Here is a 14,925-nt window from a genome sequence, read left to right on the forward strand (position 1 = left end):
GATCACAGTTCCGTTCAGAAAGCATTTATGTTAAGAGTCTTCTGGTTGAAGAAAGGACGTGCAGATATCATCTCTGAATATATTAGTAGCAATGCAAGTTTTATTTTCAGCCTTTCCACAAAAGACCAGCAAAACAATAATCCCCAATTGTTACAAGCTGTTCTGTGAGCAGAAAATGTTCATCAGGCTTCCTCGTAACTGTGAAATACACCCCTAAGATTACTGTCATCAGGTATTCCATCTCCCCCTGCCTCATTAGGTTTCCCACCACCACAACTTCGCTTCATCTCTTTTCCCCTCCATCCCACAGATGTAACAGCCAGACAAGAATCAGTTTTGAACAAGCCACAGCATAGGGTATGTATGTGCCAACTGGGAGGCCAGGAAGCACCTCCTAAGCAATGAGCAAGCCATTGCTTTTCAGTCACACAGCCAAACAACTACAGATTTTATTTTCCCTCAGCTGAAGCTAATTAACATGAAGACACAATTTTTCACAAAACTCATAGGAATTCAAGCGATCAAACTCAAAGTTCCTTCTGCATAGCATCTTTTATTTGGAAAACCAAGCCAGGAGGATGAGCAGGGCAGTTTTCAGCAGCCCAAGAGCTTAGAGTGCAGGAAAGGAAGCCTGGCATCTTGCCAGACAGGAGTCTGGGATGGAGGGTCCCATTTGTTTTGTGTAAAACCAAATAGTCCTGGTATGTAAATTGGTGATAGAACATACAACGGTCTCCTCCGCATCAACAGGAGCATGACAGGTTTGAATACAAGCATTGCATTTCTATTTCTATCATGGAATGCAGTTACTTTGCGGCAGAAACTGACAGCTAAAATGGGGAGATGGATGCAGAATTTCTTTTTTAGAACGAATTTTTTTTGCTACACATTTAACTCTTCAGTAACTGTGAGGATACCTTTAATACTCTTCTACTGAAAAAGCAGAAGCTCATGACAAATGCTTAAAATTAATAAAAAGCTGAAACCATCTGTTTATATTAAACTAGAGGAAAAGGATGGATTTTACTATTCATTTCAATTCCCCAACACACAGGGAAGCTGGTTTATGTTGACAGAGTACACTGAAAAACATTTCCCATTAAGCAAATTAGAATCACATGCTAAGAGAAAAGCCCAACATTTAAAAATCTCAAGCCAAGGTACTCCTATGACAATTCCAGTAGTGCCACACAAGCATACAGCATCAGACATTAAAATACCAGGCTTGGAGAGCAATACAGCAGTAGCTGGGTTCTCAAAAGCGCCTTAATCCCCAGTATTTCTTCCAGCTCCACTCCAAACTGGTTTACAAACACACGAAACAGCTCAGGGCTGTACTCACACTGGTTGGATCAGTTTGTACCCACAGCCTCATTCCATTACTTGCATCTCTTCCAAAGGACAGAATGAGTCTTAGTAAGACTCCTGTTGGCCCATCCCACATTTACTCAGAATTTATTTTTTGTCCTTGGGTAAAAGGACAGGATCTGAAACTTCTACACTTGATATGCACATCCTGCAGCCAATTTTAAAATTACTTTCCAACTCACTTTTTTCACCCTCTCTTCCTCCAAGGCTTTCAAACTGCCTCACCTAGCTCATAATATTAGTTGTTACTCCTCTCGGCTTGTACTGTGTGAACATATGGTTGAAGGACTCATCACTCAGACCTAATCTTAAAACACCAATTCCTTGATCTATATTTACAAAACACTAAGTATTTTAAGTTTCCTACATTTAGATGTACTAGTCCAGAACTACTCAATCTCTGCATTATCTGGTAATGCAAGAGCTCAACACACTGCCCCTCCCCTGCCCCCACAATTATTTTGGTTTTGACAACGTTTTAACTACCAGAAGGGTAAAGACTGAAATGGTCCATAAACCACTGTGTTGTTCCATGTGCCTGCAGAATCCAGGATGTGAGCCTTCTTTATGTTTGAATAACCACACATTCCTCAACAGAAGAAAGATTTTCTTTTCTCCTAAAACCCTACCAGAATTACTATGAAAGGATAAAAAAAGAACTGCCATCGACCCTCTGATACTACTGTAACACAAATCCCTATGTGTATCAATCTTAACACACAGTGAAAAAATCTATTTACCCACCCAAGAAAAGGCAATTTAGAAACATGAAAATTATCAAATTCTTTCTGTTTATTGACTGCCATATGACTAGAGACCAATTTTAACGGTAAGACTTCTGGTAACGTGCACGAGCACCAGGTCCTCCAAATTTCTTGGATTCACAACGGCGAGGATCTGCAACAAGCAGAGTCCTATCATACTGGATTAGAATATCCTTGATCTCTTTCTTGGAAGCTTCATCCACATCTGTTCAAAAGAGAAAAAAAAATCTTTAGTTTAAGCAGTTTCACATGGAACAAATTGTTTTTGCAATAAAACCACCAAAAGCCATACACTTCCACTTAAAGCTAATAAAACAATCAAAGTTACTTACATTTTTGATAGTAAGCCACCAAAGCTTTGGAAATAGCTTGACGGATAGCTGGTAAACAAAAATAAAAGATCAGTAACAATTGCAAATCTATTTAAAATCCAAACACAAAGTGCCAGTTATCTGAGAAATGTGCTATTTTGTTCACTGCCAAATTGTCCTTTCTCTCCTTAATATCCCGTCCCACATAGTCCACGTGACCCTTACTTTGGCAAAGCTTAAGAAATCTGTGCCAGGCCACCCACAGTTCATTTGTCGATTTGACAGCTGCCAGCTAGCCAAGATATTGCACAAGGGCTGTCAGATCACCTTCTCTCCCGAGTACTAATGTAGGTTCATCTTCTATCTACAAGCAGTCAACTTTCAAAATCTTACAAATACAGATCTCTGACATGCCTATATTTTTCAACAAAGACAAAATTGATTGTGTGTTGGATGACTAAGGATGCAAAAGGAACAAGAGGATGGTCTTGAGTGCTAGAACATGGCAACACAAACAAACTAGCTCAGTAACAGTAATCAGAGCTCAAACCAGGAGAATGGGAGAAACTGTCAGGATGTCATTACACTTATCTGTGAAAATATTAACACCAGGATTTTGATGAAAATATGAATGTTCTGAAAAACACATGGTATCAAGTTTAGGCCTGAAATTCACCTGTTTTTTACACAGCCTCAGCTCCACTTCACTAACTACATTCAAATTAAGAGCAGAACTCTTAAGAACAGCTAATATAAATATATTCCCAGCCTTCCCTGCAAGGAGAAAACTGCCTAGCTTTGCTCATACTGGATAGATGCTTCTGAGCAACACGGAAATATACAACTAAGAATATAATTTCTAATGCTAAACCCCTCCTAAAATCCTTGTGCTCAGCTGCCTTTAAATTAGCCTGTCACAATGTACAGGTAGCTCCCATGCATTTCATCAAAACTTCATTTTGCTTCACTCAGCTTATTCTGTTGCAGCTTTGCACATAAAAATATAAAAAACTACATTTGCACAGTGGAGAAAAAAGTTTGGCAAGTCACTATTCCAAACTTCTTAAATACATGGCTGGATTGGGTCTGGCTGAGATGATTTTCCTGTGACAGCTCTAATCTGGTTTGTGTTCTGGCTACAGCCAAGCAGTGCTTGCACAGCATCAAGGCTGTGCCTACAAGATATCTCCATCACCACTGGGCTAGGAGTGGGCAAGATCTTGAGGTAACATAGCCAGGACAGCTGACAGCCAAACTGACCAGAAGGGTTATTCCATACCAGAGGATTTCTGCTCAGCAGTAAAACCAAAGGAAGAGCAACTGCTACAGGTATTGAGGCCCCACTTCCCGGGAAGTGGCTGAACATTGCCTGCTGATGGAACCCTTTAGTTTTCCCTTGCTTCAGTGCACAGCCTTTACTTTTACTTTATTAGTCTGCATTCATGTTGACCCACAAGGTTTTTCAATCTTATTTTCTCCCCCTCCTCATCAAGATAAGGAGAGGAGAGACAGAGCAGCTTGGTGGGCACCAGGCATCCAGCCAGTGTCAACTCACCACAGTGGCTTTACCCACTCCAGCCCTTCCCAGCAATCCCACCCAAAACCTTACCGTAGATCTGTGCTACGTGGCCACCACCCTTCACACGGACTCTGATGTCAACACCAGCAAACCGTTCCTTCCCCAGGAGGAGGACAGGTTCCAGCAGCTGGGAAACAAGGCACAAAGAAAATTCACTTGTAACGAGGATCAGAGCTTGTAGTAGCTTTACAAAATGTGATATCATTGAATCTTCTGAAAAGTGGAGCCTTGATTTTAAAAGCACACACCCAGGTCAAGTACACCTCCTACACAGTTCTCTGACATCTACTAGTGCTGTCATAAGACATTTTTACTGAAGTCTTTGGTTTATTTAAGTTTCAAATATCTTAGTAGCAAAGCACATGTACACGAGAATTAAGAACAAGAGAATAGTCTAGCTAAAATGCCATAATTACATACAAAAAGTCAAGTTCATTAAAACTGAAGACCCGAAGTAGTCTGCAGGTAGTTTTCTTCACAATTTATTATACTTTGTTGTTATCTAGATAGTTTCAGATTCTGTTAGCATTGGTCAGCAGCTACTGTATAAAGTTCTAAATAACCTTTTTAAAATGAGAGCTTTTAAGTCACCCATTTTAGTTCAGAAAGCAGATAGGAAGTGCAAAAAATACTTCATTTAAGTGAAACCTTTTAAGCAAAACCTCCCCCATCACAGAAGTGCAGTTTACTGAATTTTCCTAACAGCATTTGTATTTTAGGTAAGCAACCAAAAATTTTGGTACTTTCAGTAGGACAAAGCACTTGTCTCCATTGTGAAGCAACTACACATAAAAGGGATGTATAAAAAGGGATGCAGAGCAGAGGCTGGGTGGATGCTTACTTTATACTGCAGAGTTCTGGGCTCGATCATTTCCAGAGGTCTTCCATTAACTTTAATGAGGCCATTCCCTCTCTTGCAGTGGGCAACAGCCGTTGCAGTTTTCTAAAAAATCCAAAGGTGTATTAGCACAGCATTTCATCTTTGCACAAGCAGCAGGAATTTTAATTTCATTTTAACAATCGAGCAGTCCTAGTCTTACGCCCCAGACTAACATTATGCACTAAACAGTATCTCTCCCTACCCCTCCAAGTATTGTCACAGTGTTAAAACATTATCTTAATAAAAGTTTCAGGGTTTGATTTATAGTTACAAGACTTAGTGGTACACGAAGGTAAAACCCTTCCGTTCGACAACACCGTAGTTTTGTGGCTCGTGTTCTCTCAAGAGACTGGTACCGTGAATTATTCGAGACGCTGCATTCCATCCAACAGGAACTTTACCTTGCCGCCACCCCGTCACAACGTGTCCCTCGGATACCGGCAATGGTGAGCCAGGCGGCTGTGGATCGGGGCGACAGGGGCGGCCACCCCGTTACACTCCGATGAGAGGCCGCCCAGCCGCACCCGCGAGGTGAGCAAAGCCCTCCCCACAGGGACACGGCGCGCTGCGGCGGCCCCGGAGCCGGACACGTGGGCTGCGCGGCGGGACTCCCACCCCCCGCCCGCCGGCCCTCCCGCGGCCGAGCCCCGCCGCACGGCCCCGGCGAGGAGCTGCGGCCCCGACCCCCGAGCGCGAACGGCCCAAAGGCGCGGGCCAGCCCGGCAGCGAGGAGCAGATGGTGCAGGCCGCCGCCCCGCGCCTCACCTTTCGTCCGAAGACCTGGACGCTCTGCAGGGGACCCTTGGCCGGCATGGCTGTTCCTGCGAGAGAGAGGGAGCGGCGTGAGCGCGGGCGGGCGGGGGCGGGCGGGGGCGCGGGCGGGCGAGGCCGGAGCGCCCCGGCACTCACCCGTCCTCGGCGGCGGCTCCGCGGAAAGGCCGCACGGGGCTTCCGGGCCTCGCTTCAGGGGCGCCGTGCCGCAAAGCGCAACGCCATCGCTTCCGGCAGCGCGACAGAGAGCGCGGCCGGCTCCGCCCCGGCTGGTGCGCTTTGCGGCCCCGCGGCGGGCAGGCCCCGCCTGAGCTCGGCACGGCCGCGGGAGGCGCGGCGGGAACCGGGCACGGGGAGAGAGCCCGGGCTCCGAGAGCCGGGCACGGGGAGAGAGCCCGGGCTCCGAGAGCCGGGCACGGAGAGAGATCCCGGGTACAGAAAGCCTGGTACGGAGAGAGATCCCGGGTACAGAAAGCCTGGCACGGAGAGCCCGGGCAGCCGCCAGGGGCCCGCTCCGCTGCTGACGCCGCGGGGCACTGTGCTGGGCCCCAGTCACAAAGCAGAACCCAGGTGGGCTTCTAATGTAAGGGGAGCAAAATGCTGCCGTGCCCGAAAGGCTCACAGTCGCTCTTTGAACTTCCTAGAGATGCAACAATACAAACTCCATGGCCTTTATAATTTTGAACTCTGGTAAGCTGGAGAAGATGAGGCAGTAAGCCCTGTATTCGCGTCTAGCACTGCACACTGACACATATTCAGAAACTGCCTCATGCCCATTTAAATACTCAGTGATGGTTACATTTAAAATCAACTCCGAGTTTTCTTCAGATTTAGTGCACTCAGGGAACCCCATCAAATTCATCTTCTGTCTCCATCTATTTCTCTTTAATATCTGTCATAAAGCATGGAGTTTAAGTCACTTTCGGACTGAAAATATTTTACTTCTAATGCAGTGGTATATAGTCTGCAAAATTGTCTAGAAGGACAAAAGGAGAATCTGTTGATGAAGCGAGGTCATGCTTCTTAGACATTGTAAATGATAGAGATTTAAATTACTGTGATGATTAGAAAGTTGACTGCTCAAATAAAACAACCAGTTTCTTTGTCTTTGGACAGGATTTTAAATACTGAACATTAGTCATCAGTCATGTGAGGATTTAAACAAGCACTTAGCTTTATGCAATTGGAGTGATTAGTTCTGTTCAAGTGAATAGGACTGTGCAGAACGTGTAAGATTTAGCACATCTCAAACCCTCAATTGTACAAAGCTTTAACATGTGATCCAAACAGTGATTTATTTCTTCAAGGCTGTTTCCTAAGGAACAGTGTTTATGCAGTCACACGTGTCTATCATCCAGCCTTTCCCTATCATGGGAGGAAGGGGAACGGCCAGTTTCAGTTAGCTCTTGAGGATGAGTGGACATTTCAGAGTCAAGACAGGTTTTACATGTTTGCTGAAAACAGGTGGCTGGGCACCAGAGATCTTTAAAACTTGCGCAATGAAAGCAGCTGCAGGAGCTGGAATATTAAGACATTATAAAACCTTTATTTAGGTGAAAAAGAGAAAACATAATACCTAATTAACCCAGTTAGACCAAAGGATTCAGCTAATACTTATGGTCAACTCAAAGGTGAGCCATTGGTAATTCAGTTTTGCTGGGTGTCCAGGGAACTTCTTAAGAAAAAGAAAGCAACTCTAAATCTATTTCCTGTGTGGGCATTATCTAAGGTCTGCTACTGAAAGCCTGTGTTTTAATCTGAAGTATACCATTAAATAGGTAATTTTAACATGTATAAAACTTACATTTTGGGAGCATGCTTTCTTAGGTCCTTTAAAATTCATCCTCATTTGAATGTTCATCTGCTGCATGCTCTTCCTGGAACTGAAAACAATCATCCTAGAGGAGCCTGTGTGAAAGCTGGGGATATGCCTACATACATTTATCTTTCTGCCTTCTATTAGCAAAAGAAGACAATAACCAACATATAGTGATAAGTTGGCCTGGAAAATAAGGTTAAAGGCTTTGTGCTGCTTGCTCCCTTTGCTTTCTAGCATAAAAAAGGAATAAGAGCTAAGAAGTTGTAGGCTGTGTAACATTGTAAGAGTTAACTGGAACATGAATAGCACAAAACAAGGGGAAAAAAACCACACCAGAATGGAAAATAAACCCCTCAGGTTAGACACTATATTTCTACAAAATGTCCCAGTACCAACAATATCCCTGTTTAGTTTTACTGAGAGCAGAGTACTTTAAAATGTTAAAGTGTCTCAGATTTTAAAAGGAATACATGGTAAGAATCTGCAAGCACCACCTACAAAATGTTGTGTTCACTTCCTTTTTATTTGTGAAATAATTGCACCTGTGGAATGTAAGGCATTTGTTTGGTGGCCTTTTTTTTTTTCTTTTGTTAACCTAATTTTGCACCAGTGTGAGGACTCCTATAGGGAATAATCTGACCCAGAGAAATTAAAGCATGTTTGCTGCTAAACTGCTCTTAGCAGAAAGAGCATCTCAGAGAAAGCTGGCAGGGTTGTACTCATCTATATATAGGGCATTTTATTGTTTCCTAATAGAAGGAAAACTATTTGGATTTTACAGAAATCTAAGTACTTTATTTCACAGTCATTCTACTAATTATACGCAGATGATGTGTTGTGTATCTTTGTAGCAACAAGATTCTTACAACTACTAAATCTTTTATGTGGGCATTTAGTGAGGCTTTAAGGGATTGAGAGTCTCACTAGCTGACCTCCTCCTGGGGCTGCTTTGACCTCATTGCAGGCTATGCTGTGGCCTGCTCATCTCCCACAGACCAGCCACATGCAGTGATGCTCTCTCAGTTTCTGGGAACAGTGAGGGTATGGCAGCAGGATGTAGCACTGTAAGGAATGTCCCTGACAGCATCTCCACTTGTTTATTCACTTTGTGACAGGAGCACAAACCTTGTGTATATAACATGGCTCCACAGGGAGGAGGGCTGGAAGGGAATGGCAGGACGTGGACAGAGGTGAGCTGAGCTGAGTCAGTGAGCTGGGCTGAGAAGAGCAGCAATGAATCTTCCTTTGGAAATTTGCCAGTGTGGAGCATAGTACCACACTGCAGTCTGAAACCTGTGTCAGTCCACTGCCCACCAACACTGTCAGGCTGATGCAGTGCTACCCATGAATTTTAAATTTGAACATACTTGTTACTTGAATGCTCACACTTTATTTAGCAACACAGGAGTCAAATATATTGAAGATTTTTGTGACTTATGTGCTTGCGTGGGGTTTGTTTTTTCTGGGATTTTATGTAGTTTGGAATTTAAAACAGCAAGTGACTGGACTTCCATGTGAAATCGTGATGTTGGTTCTCTGCTCAGATCTTGAGCTGTTTGAAATGAAATTCACGTGTAAGTTCAGAAGGTAAACATTCAGAGGACGGCGGCGTTTCAGCTTCCGCTTAGCACGGAATTATGTGGCTGCCAAGAGTGCAAGGCAACAAAGAGTCAAGGTCAATATGTTAACAAGGCCAGCTGTAATGTGCCTCTAAATTTCCTCCTCTTTAAAAAGGAGAGAAAATGCTCTCAGTGGAAAAATAATGGGAGAAATAGTGAGATTCTCTTCCTCATGTATTATCTAAAACATAAATAGAAAGGTAAGAGCTATGGCAAAATACAATCAGTTACTTCTATATATATTGTCATAGGATATAAAATTATTGTGAAAGTAAAAAAACATTTGGGGGAAATACAAAAAAACACTCTTCTACATAGTCCATAATCACATTTCAAAATATCCACGCCTTCTACCAAAATGTCCCAATTTGCAATTGATTGTACTTCGTAGGATTTTGTGTGGTTTTTTAGCAGAGTGGATAATTTTAACTAGGGAACAGATTTGTTTGGATTTCATGCATGATAAACAAAGCAAATTCTCTGAAGTTTTTACTTCAGACAGCAAAATCATCTCTTCAGAAGGCAGTGTTGGTCTTGTACAGCTTTCTATCTTTTGAGAATTAGTGGATTCCGTCACTATGAAGTATGAAGTATTTCAGGAAAGGAGATACTGACATCCCTTTTTGATGGCAGATTTTATAATCTGAAAGGTCTGGGATAGCAGAATATAGTTCTCATATTACAGTTTGCAACTGATGCATGTTTGATGATAAAGTGTAATTAGCTAATGGATCCCATTATTTCTGAGGCTTGCTTTTCACGGATTGTATTCATCCAGGCAGCAGCTGAAGAGTTTTCTAAACTCAGTTAGTGCAAGAATGCTGTGGCCAATGGAAAAATGTTTGATGCATGCCAGAAAACAAATCTTCCCAGCTCTTGGAAATATGTTCTGAAAACAGATATAGATCACACAAGATTTTCATAGCAATAAATATTTTTTCTTAAAAATATATTTCAAATCTAAAGCAAAAAATTTGGTTTCATTATCCTCCTCAAATGAAGCTCTGTAGCATAAGCTCTGGAACATAAGGATGTGAGTTATCCTGATTGGTGTGAATATTGTCTTCCATTTGCAGGTTAAAAATGTTAATGTTGCATTGAGATTGAGAACATGAGATGATTTGTAATGTAGAAATTGACACGGTGATAGGCTCATTCACACTGAAATTCAATGTATGTAAATAATTAGATATACAATAGTTTGCTTATGACCAGGCTTAGCATTGCTGCTTGGGAAAAATCACAATTCATGATTGTCTTGACTTTCATTTTGAATGAATAGGCTAGGTCTTTCAGTACAATAAACAATAGAAGTACAAAGCCCATCTTGTATCTGAACATACAAAGATTAAGGCTCATTGTTTTAGTTCTGTTACCTGAGTGGTTGCTGAAATCTGAAAAAAGTTGTGACTTAAATTTGCAACAGAATCCTATTTACAGTGGCTGGAAGTTTGTATAATCAATTAACACACTAACTTTCCAGATGGAAAGTTATGGCTCATTTTAGAATGTGTCTATATGATAGAGACTAAAATTGAATGATCTAGGATTTAGACTTGGAATATACGGTGGATCTCTCTTGCAGCATACAAGGCTTCAGTGAAATCTATGACAGCAAATTAGAATTAAAACTTCTCCTCTGCACTCACAGAAGCTGCTTTTAAGTATGTGTGCGTGAGCTCACACACTCACACTTTTGGATGTCAACAGGAATCAAAGCTGCAAGAAGCTGCCCTGGCAACAGCTCAGTACCCCCAAGCTACACTAACAAGCAAAGAAGTAAATAGAATCACGTACATGAAACAATTTATTTTTTTAGAACAGAACGGCATCTCCAAGCTTCCTGCTGTATTTTGCTGCCCCTGGAGGCTGCTTCTCAGTTTAGTTCCCATTTTTAGAAACTAAGCACAGCAGGGTCCAGTGGGATCCAGCTGCCCTTTCTCAACTCTTCTGCAGAAAGAGAAGTGCTGGGTCTTAACTTCTGCAGGGTATTTGGATCCTTTCTACTTTCTTATATTAAAGAAATATGAGGAAGAGTGACTGTAGAAATAGATACCTATTTCACACTTAAAATGCAAGATTTTTGCTCCAGTTGGCCTAATTATATTCAGATTGCAAATACAGTACTGCACTCCATGATCCACAGGTCTGTTCTTCTCTTTAAATCACACATTTGACGTAATATATGCAGAAAGTTCCTGACTTCTAATAGATAAAGAGGTGCAATCATTGTTATTGACTACAGAAAAAGCCTTAAATATGCACACATTTACTTTGCTGAAACATCAGTCATAGTTTAGAGGAGAAAGAGATAGGCTTCTGTGAAGTTATATTAATATCTACTGAGGTAATTTCTATTTCTGATTTTTAATGTTTGTTGTTTCAAGTGAAACATTTTCCATTGCCTGTGGTAAGAGAGCAGATTAGGCAGAAGTATCAGAGCTCATGAACTGTTGTGTACTTACTGACCTACCAGAGAACTGAGACATTTTCTTCAGAAACTGGAGCAGTTGAACTCTAAAGGAGAATGAACCCTTTTGGCAAGGCTTTCTAAGGGCTTTGGATGGAAAATCTTGTGTTTATGAAACAGAGAGAGCAGGCAGAAACATAGTGACTGTTCAGCTTGTAGAATTAAGGGAAAATAATAACACATTTTATTCACACAGAAGTGAACACAGCTAGCTTATCTGGATGCTGCGTGCTGTCAGGAATCATGGCATTGTCAAACACAGCAGAATACCTGTCTGGTGTAGGATTGACAAAGTGGTTGTTACCAATTAGCAGCTGTAGCTCAGGAACTGAAACAATTCTCAATGCCTTGTTACATGTTAATAGTTGATATGTTTTAAAGTAATCTATCCATCCTTGCCCTTTGTTCAGAGTCCGCAGAGAAGTTGTAGAGTCTGATATCTCCAAATGATTCTTCTGTAGTTCATTCCTCCACTGTTCCCAAGAGAATCTAGCCCATAATATCTACACACTAGGAGATCTGCACAGTTCACAGAAACACAAACACATGCAGTATTACAACACACGTATTAAAGTGACATTTTTTTACAAGATCAAAAACAGATAGAAAAAATGAGGGGCTTGGGAAAGCTTTTACTGAATAAAAATGTCTGTGGAGGCTTGCTCATATGTGGGCCTGTGAATAACACTCATGAGACTATAAACTTTAGACAAGCCAGATGGTTAGACAGCAAACCAGATGCTTTTATTTATGAAGACAAAGTTCACATGTTGTAAGGTACTTTGTTCTTCTACAGAAGGTTTCACACACAAAGTAAAATAATTATATCTGTATCCTATGATGATTGACTGGAACATTCATACAAATAAAGTCTCTTCCAGTAGTCCATTGTTCTTTCAGTACCTGAAGGAATGACCTGAAGTTGTGTCAGGGGAGGTTTAGGTTGGATATTAGAAGGTTTTTCACCCAGAGGGTGGTTGGACACTGGAAAAGGCTGCCCAGGGAAGTGGCAGAGTCACTATCCCTGGAGGTGTTTAGAAGAGGTGTAGATGTGCTACTTGAGAAATGCTTTAGTGTTGGGTTTGGCAGTATTGGGTTTATAGTTGGACTTGATGATCTTAAAAGTCCTCTCTGACACAGATGATTCTGTGATTTTATGGTTGGCACCTCTAGTTTTACACATGAAAGACACAGTTGATGCTGGCTTGCAAAGTCTTGTCAAATGAAGGAGTTTGGAGTAAGGTAAGTGTAGAAATACAAACTCTGGTGATTTTATACCACACAAAAATCAGTGGTTAGATTGGAAATGAATGCCAGATTTTTAAAATGTTTAAAATATATATGAGATGTAGATGCCTAAATCTCAAGGGAATACAAAACCTCTGCCTTTAGGTAACTTAGGACCAGAGTTCTGTTTACAGAATGACATAGATTAATAGTTTATGTCTAATTGAAAATTAAGCTTTTTAAAGTACCTCTACCTTTTGTAATTATGACTTCCGTTGATTATCATTGGAAATCTTTGGAACATTTATTTTCCATCTAGCATACTGCCTGTATCAAGGGGAGTAAACTTTTCTGTTTTGCCAATTCCATTATTTTGAGGGGTTTGAAAGGAAACAGGTCAAGTATCTCACAGACACACCAGGGTTGTGCTTGGGACAAATACATCAGGATATTAAAGATTTAAAAAATGTATTCAATTTGATTTAAAGAGGCTCTGAACTGTTATTCTTAGTTGTTCTTAAATAAGCACTTTTCCTTTTTTTTTTTTTAAGATTGGGGTTAAAAGCTCTTCAGTTTTGTTTATTATGCATTCTGGACTCAGTTGCTAGTTGTTTATTTTAAGAGTTAAAGTATTTTGAAAAGAAGGTCCCATATAATCTCTACCATGTAATTCCATTCCATAGTCAGCAGCATTTTAGATAAGTAAACCAAAACCATAATTTTTCACAATCTTCTGTCATCCCAAATGATCTTTAGTGATAATTATATGGTTTTGCCTCTTCATATCGAGCTGATAGAAATACTTTTTTATCCATAGACAGCATTCAGTTTCAGATTTGTTGATGTTCAATTTGACTGTACTTAGTGTTTATACCTTTTTCACTAAAATTGTAGAAAACTTGAAATTTTCTGTATTGTATTATTTTTTTAAATTTTTTTCATATAGTTCATATGTAATAGAAATAATATTAATAGTGCTTTAAAGAAACACTAAAATGTGATACAGCAATTTTTAATTTTGAACAAAATACTCTGCAGTTGTATGTCATGATCTTGACACATATTTGCCTTTCAACAGGTCAAAAGTCAAACCATCATTTGTGCAAAAAGAAAATTAGACCATCTCTGTGTGATTTCAGGCTGTGCATGCATGAATTTGCTCTGTGCAGTGATCAAATCCTCTGAATACAAAGACTTAAACAAACTAACCTATAGTTGTGACTGAACATGCACAGAGTCCTTGCCTTCAGCATCAGGAGCTGCAGTTTTAATTTAACAATTTCATTCAGTGCCTTTATTGATTGCTCACAATGAGGCCATTTGGAAACCGTAGCAACAGAAATCTTGCTTTATATAGAGCAGTGTCAGTGCAGGCTTGCCTGCTTAGAGGTTGAAATGCACATTTTATCTAAATTCTTCATGTTCCTGTTAATGTCTGTGAGTTTGGATTTCAAATTTGTTGGCATGTGTCCCTGAGCTATGATGTGACAACTGTTCAATAGGTAGCTCTGGTCCAAACAATATAACACTGCATGTATGCAGTTGCTCTTTCCCAAATGTCGAAAAGAAATAACTACTTTATGGGATGTTCTGAGTATGAAAAATGAATATCAAAAAATGCATTTTCTTTCACTATTCCTGCATTAACTCTCCAGAGGAAAGGCTGGGCAGAGGGTTTCATTCGAGCTACACCGTAAGGAGCAATTGATGATTTCACATATGACTCATGCATAACCATCTAGTGATCAGACCTCCAGTTGTTCTAATCTGATCTAGATTTGAAATCAGTTCACTTAAAGTGACCTTTGCAACTTCTGTCATCTGTTTGGAGTCCTGTAGAATTCTTGATACTGAAGGCTTCCTCAACACAACTGAAAACTGTAGTCAATGATCTATTTAAGCATATTCCACTCCACATATGTATTCCTTCTATCTCTTCCCTCCTTGCCAATTCTCTCTGAACCCTTTATCCTTTTGCCTCTCTTTGCTTTGTCAGAGGGTTGTGACAAGCAGCCTGGAACAAACTCAGTGCTGATGTAAATGTGTGTGGGTGGCAGGAGATGGGGAGGGCCAAGCTGGCTAGTGTGCAGCCCAACGTAGCTGTGACCGTCCTTGTG

The 14,925-nt window shown here is 40.9% G+C and overlaps 1 protein-coding gene across 1 annotated transcript; it reads right to left on the bottom strand.

The window, feature by feature from the left end:
- Nucleotides 1–2,140: 2,140 nt before the first annotated feature.
- RPS16 (ribosomal protein S16) lies at nucleotides 2,141–5,898 on the bottom strand. Its single transcript, XM_058805103.1, has 6 exons — nucleotides 5,812–5,898; nucleotides 5,668–5,723; nucleotides 4,864–4,965; nucleotides 4,053–4,149; nucleotides 2,465–2,512; nucleotides 2,141–2,337 (listed from the first exon to the last, which is right to left on the bottom strand). The coding sequence occupies exons 2-6, from the start codon at nucleotides 5,713–5,715 to the stop codon at nucleotides 2,192–2,194; spliced, it is 441 nt and encodes a 146-aa protein (XP_058661086.1). The 5' UTR covers nucleotides 5,716–5,723; nucleotides 5,812–5,898; the 3' UTR covers nucleotides 2,141–2,191.
- Between the last annotated feature and the right edge of the window lie 9,027 nt (nucleotides 5,899–14,925).

This window comes from Ammospiza caudacuta, chromosome 5 (genome assembly GCF_027887145.1).
Source record: "Ammospiza caudacuta isolate bAmmCau1 chromosome 5, bAmmCau1.pri, whole genome shotgun sequence".
Taxonomy (NCBI): Eukaryota; Metazoa; Chordata; class Aves; order Passeriformes; family Passerellidae; genus Ammospiza; species Ammospiza caudacuta.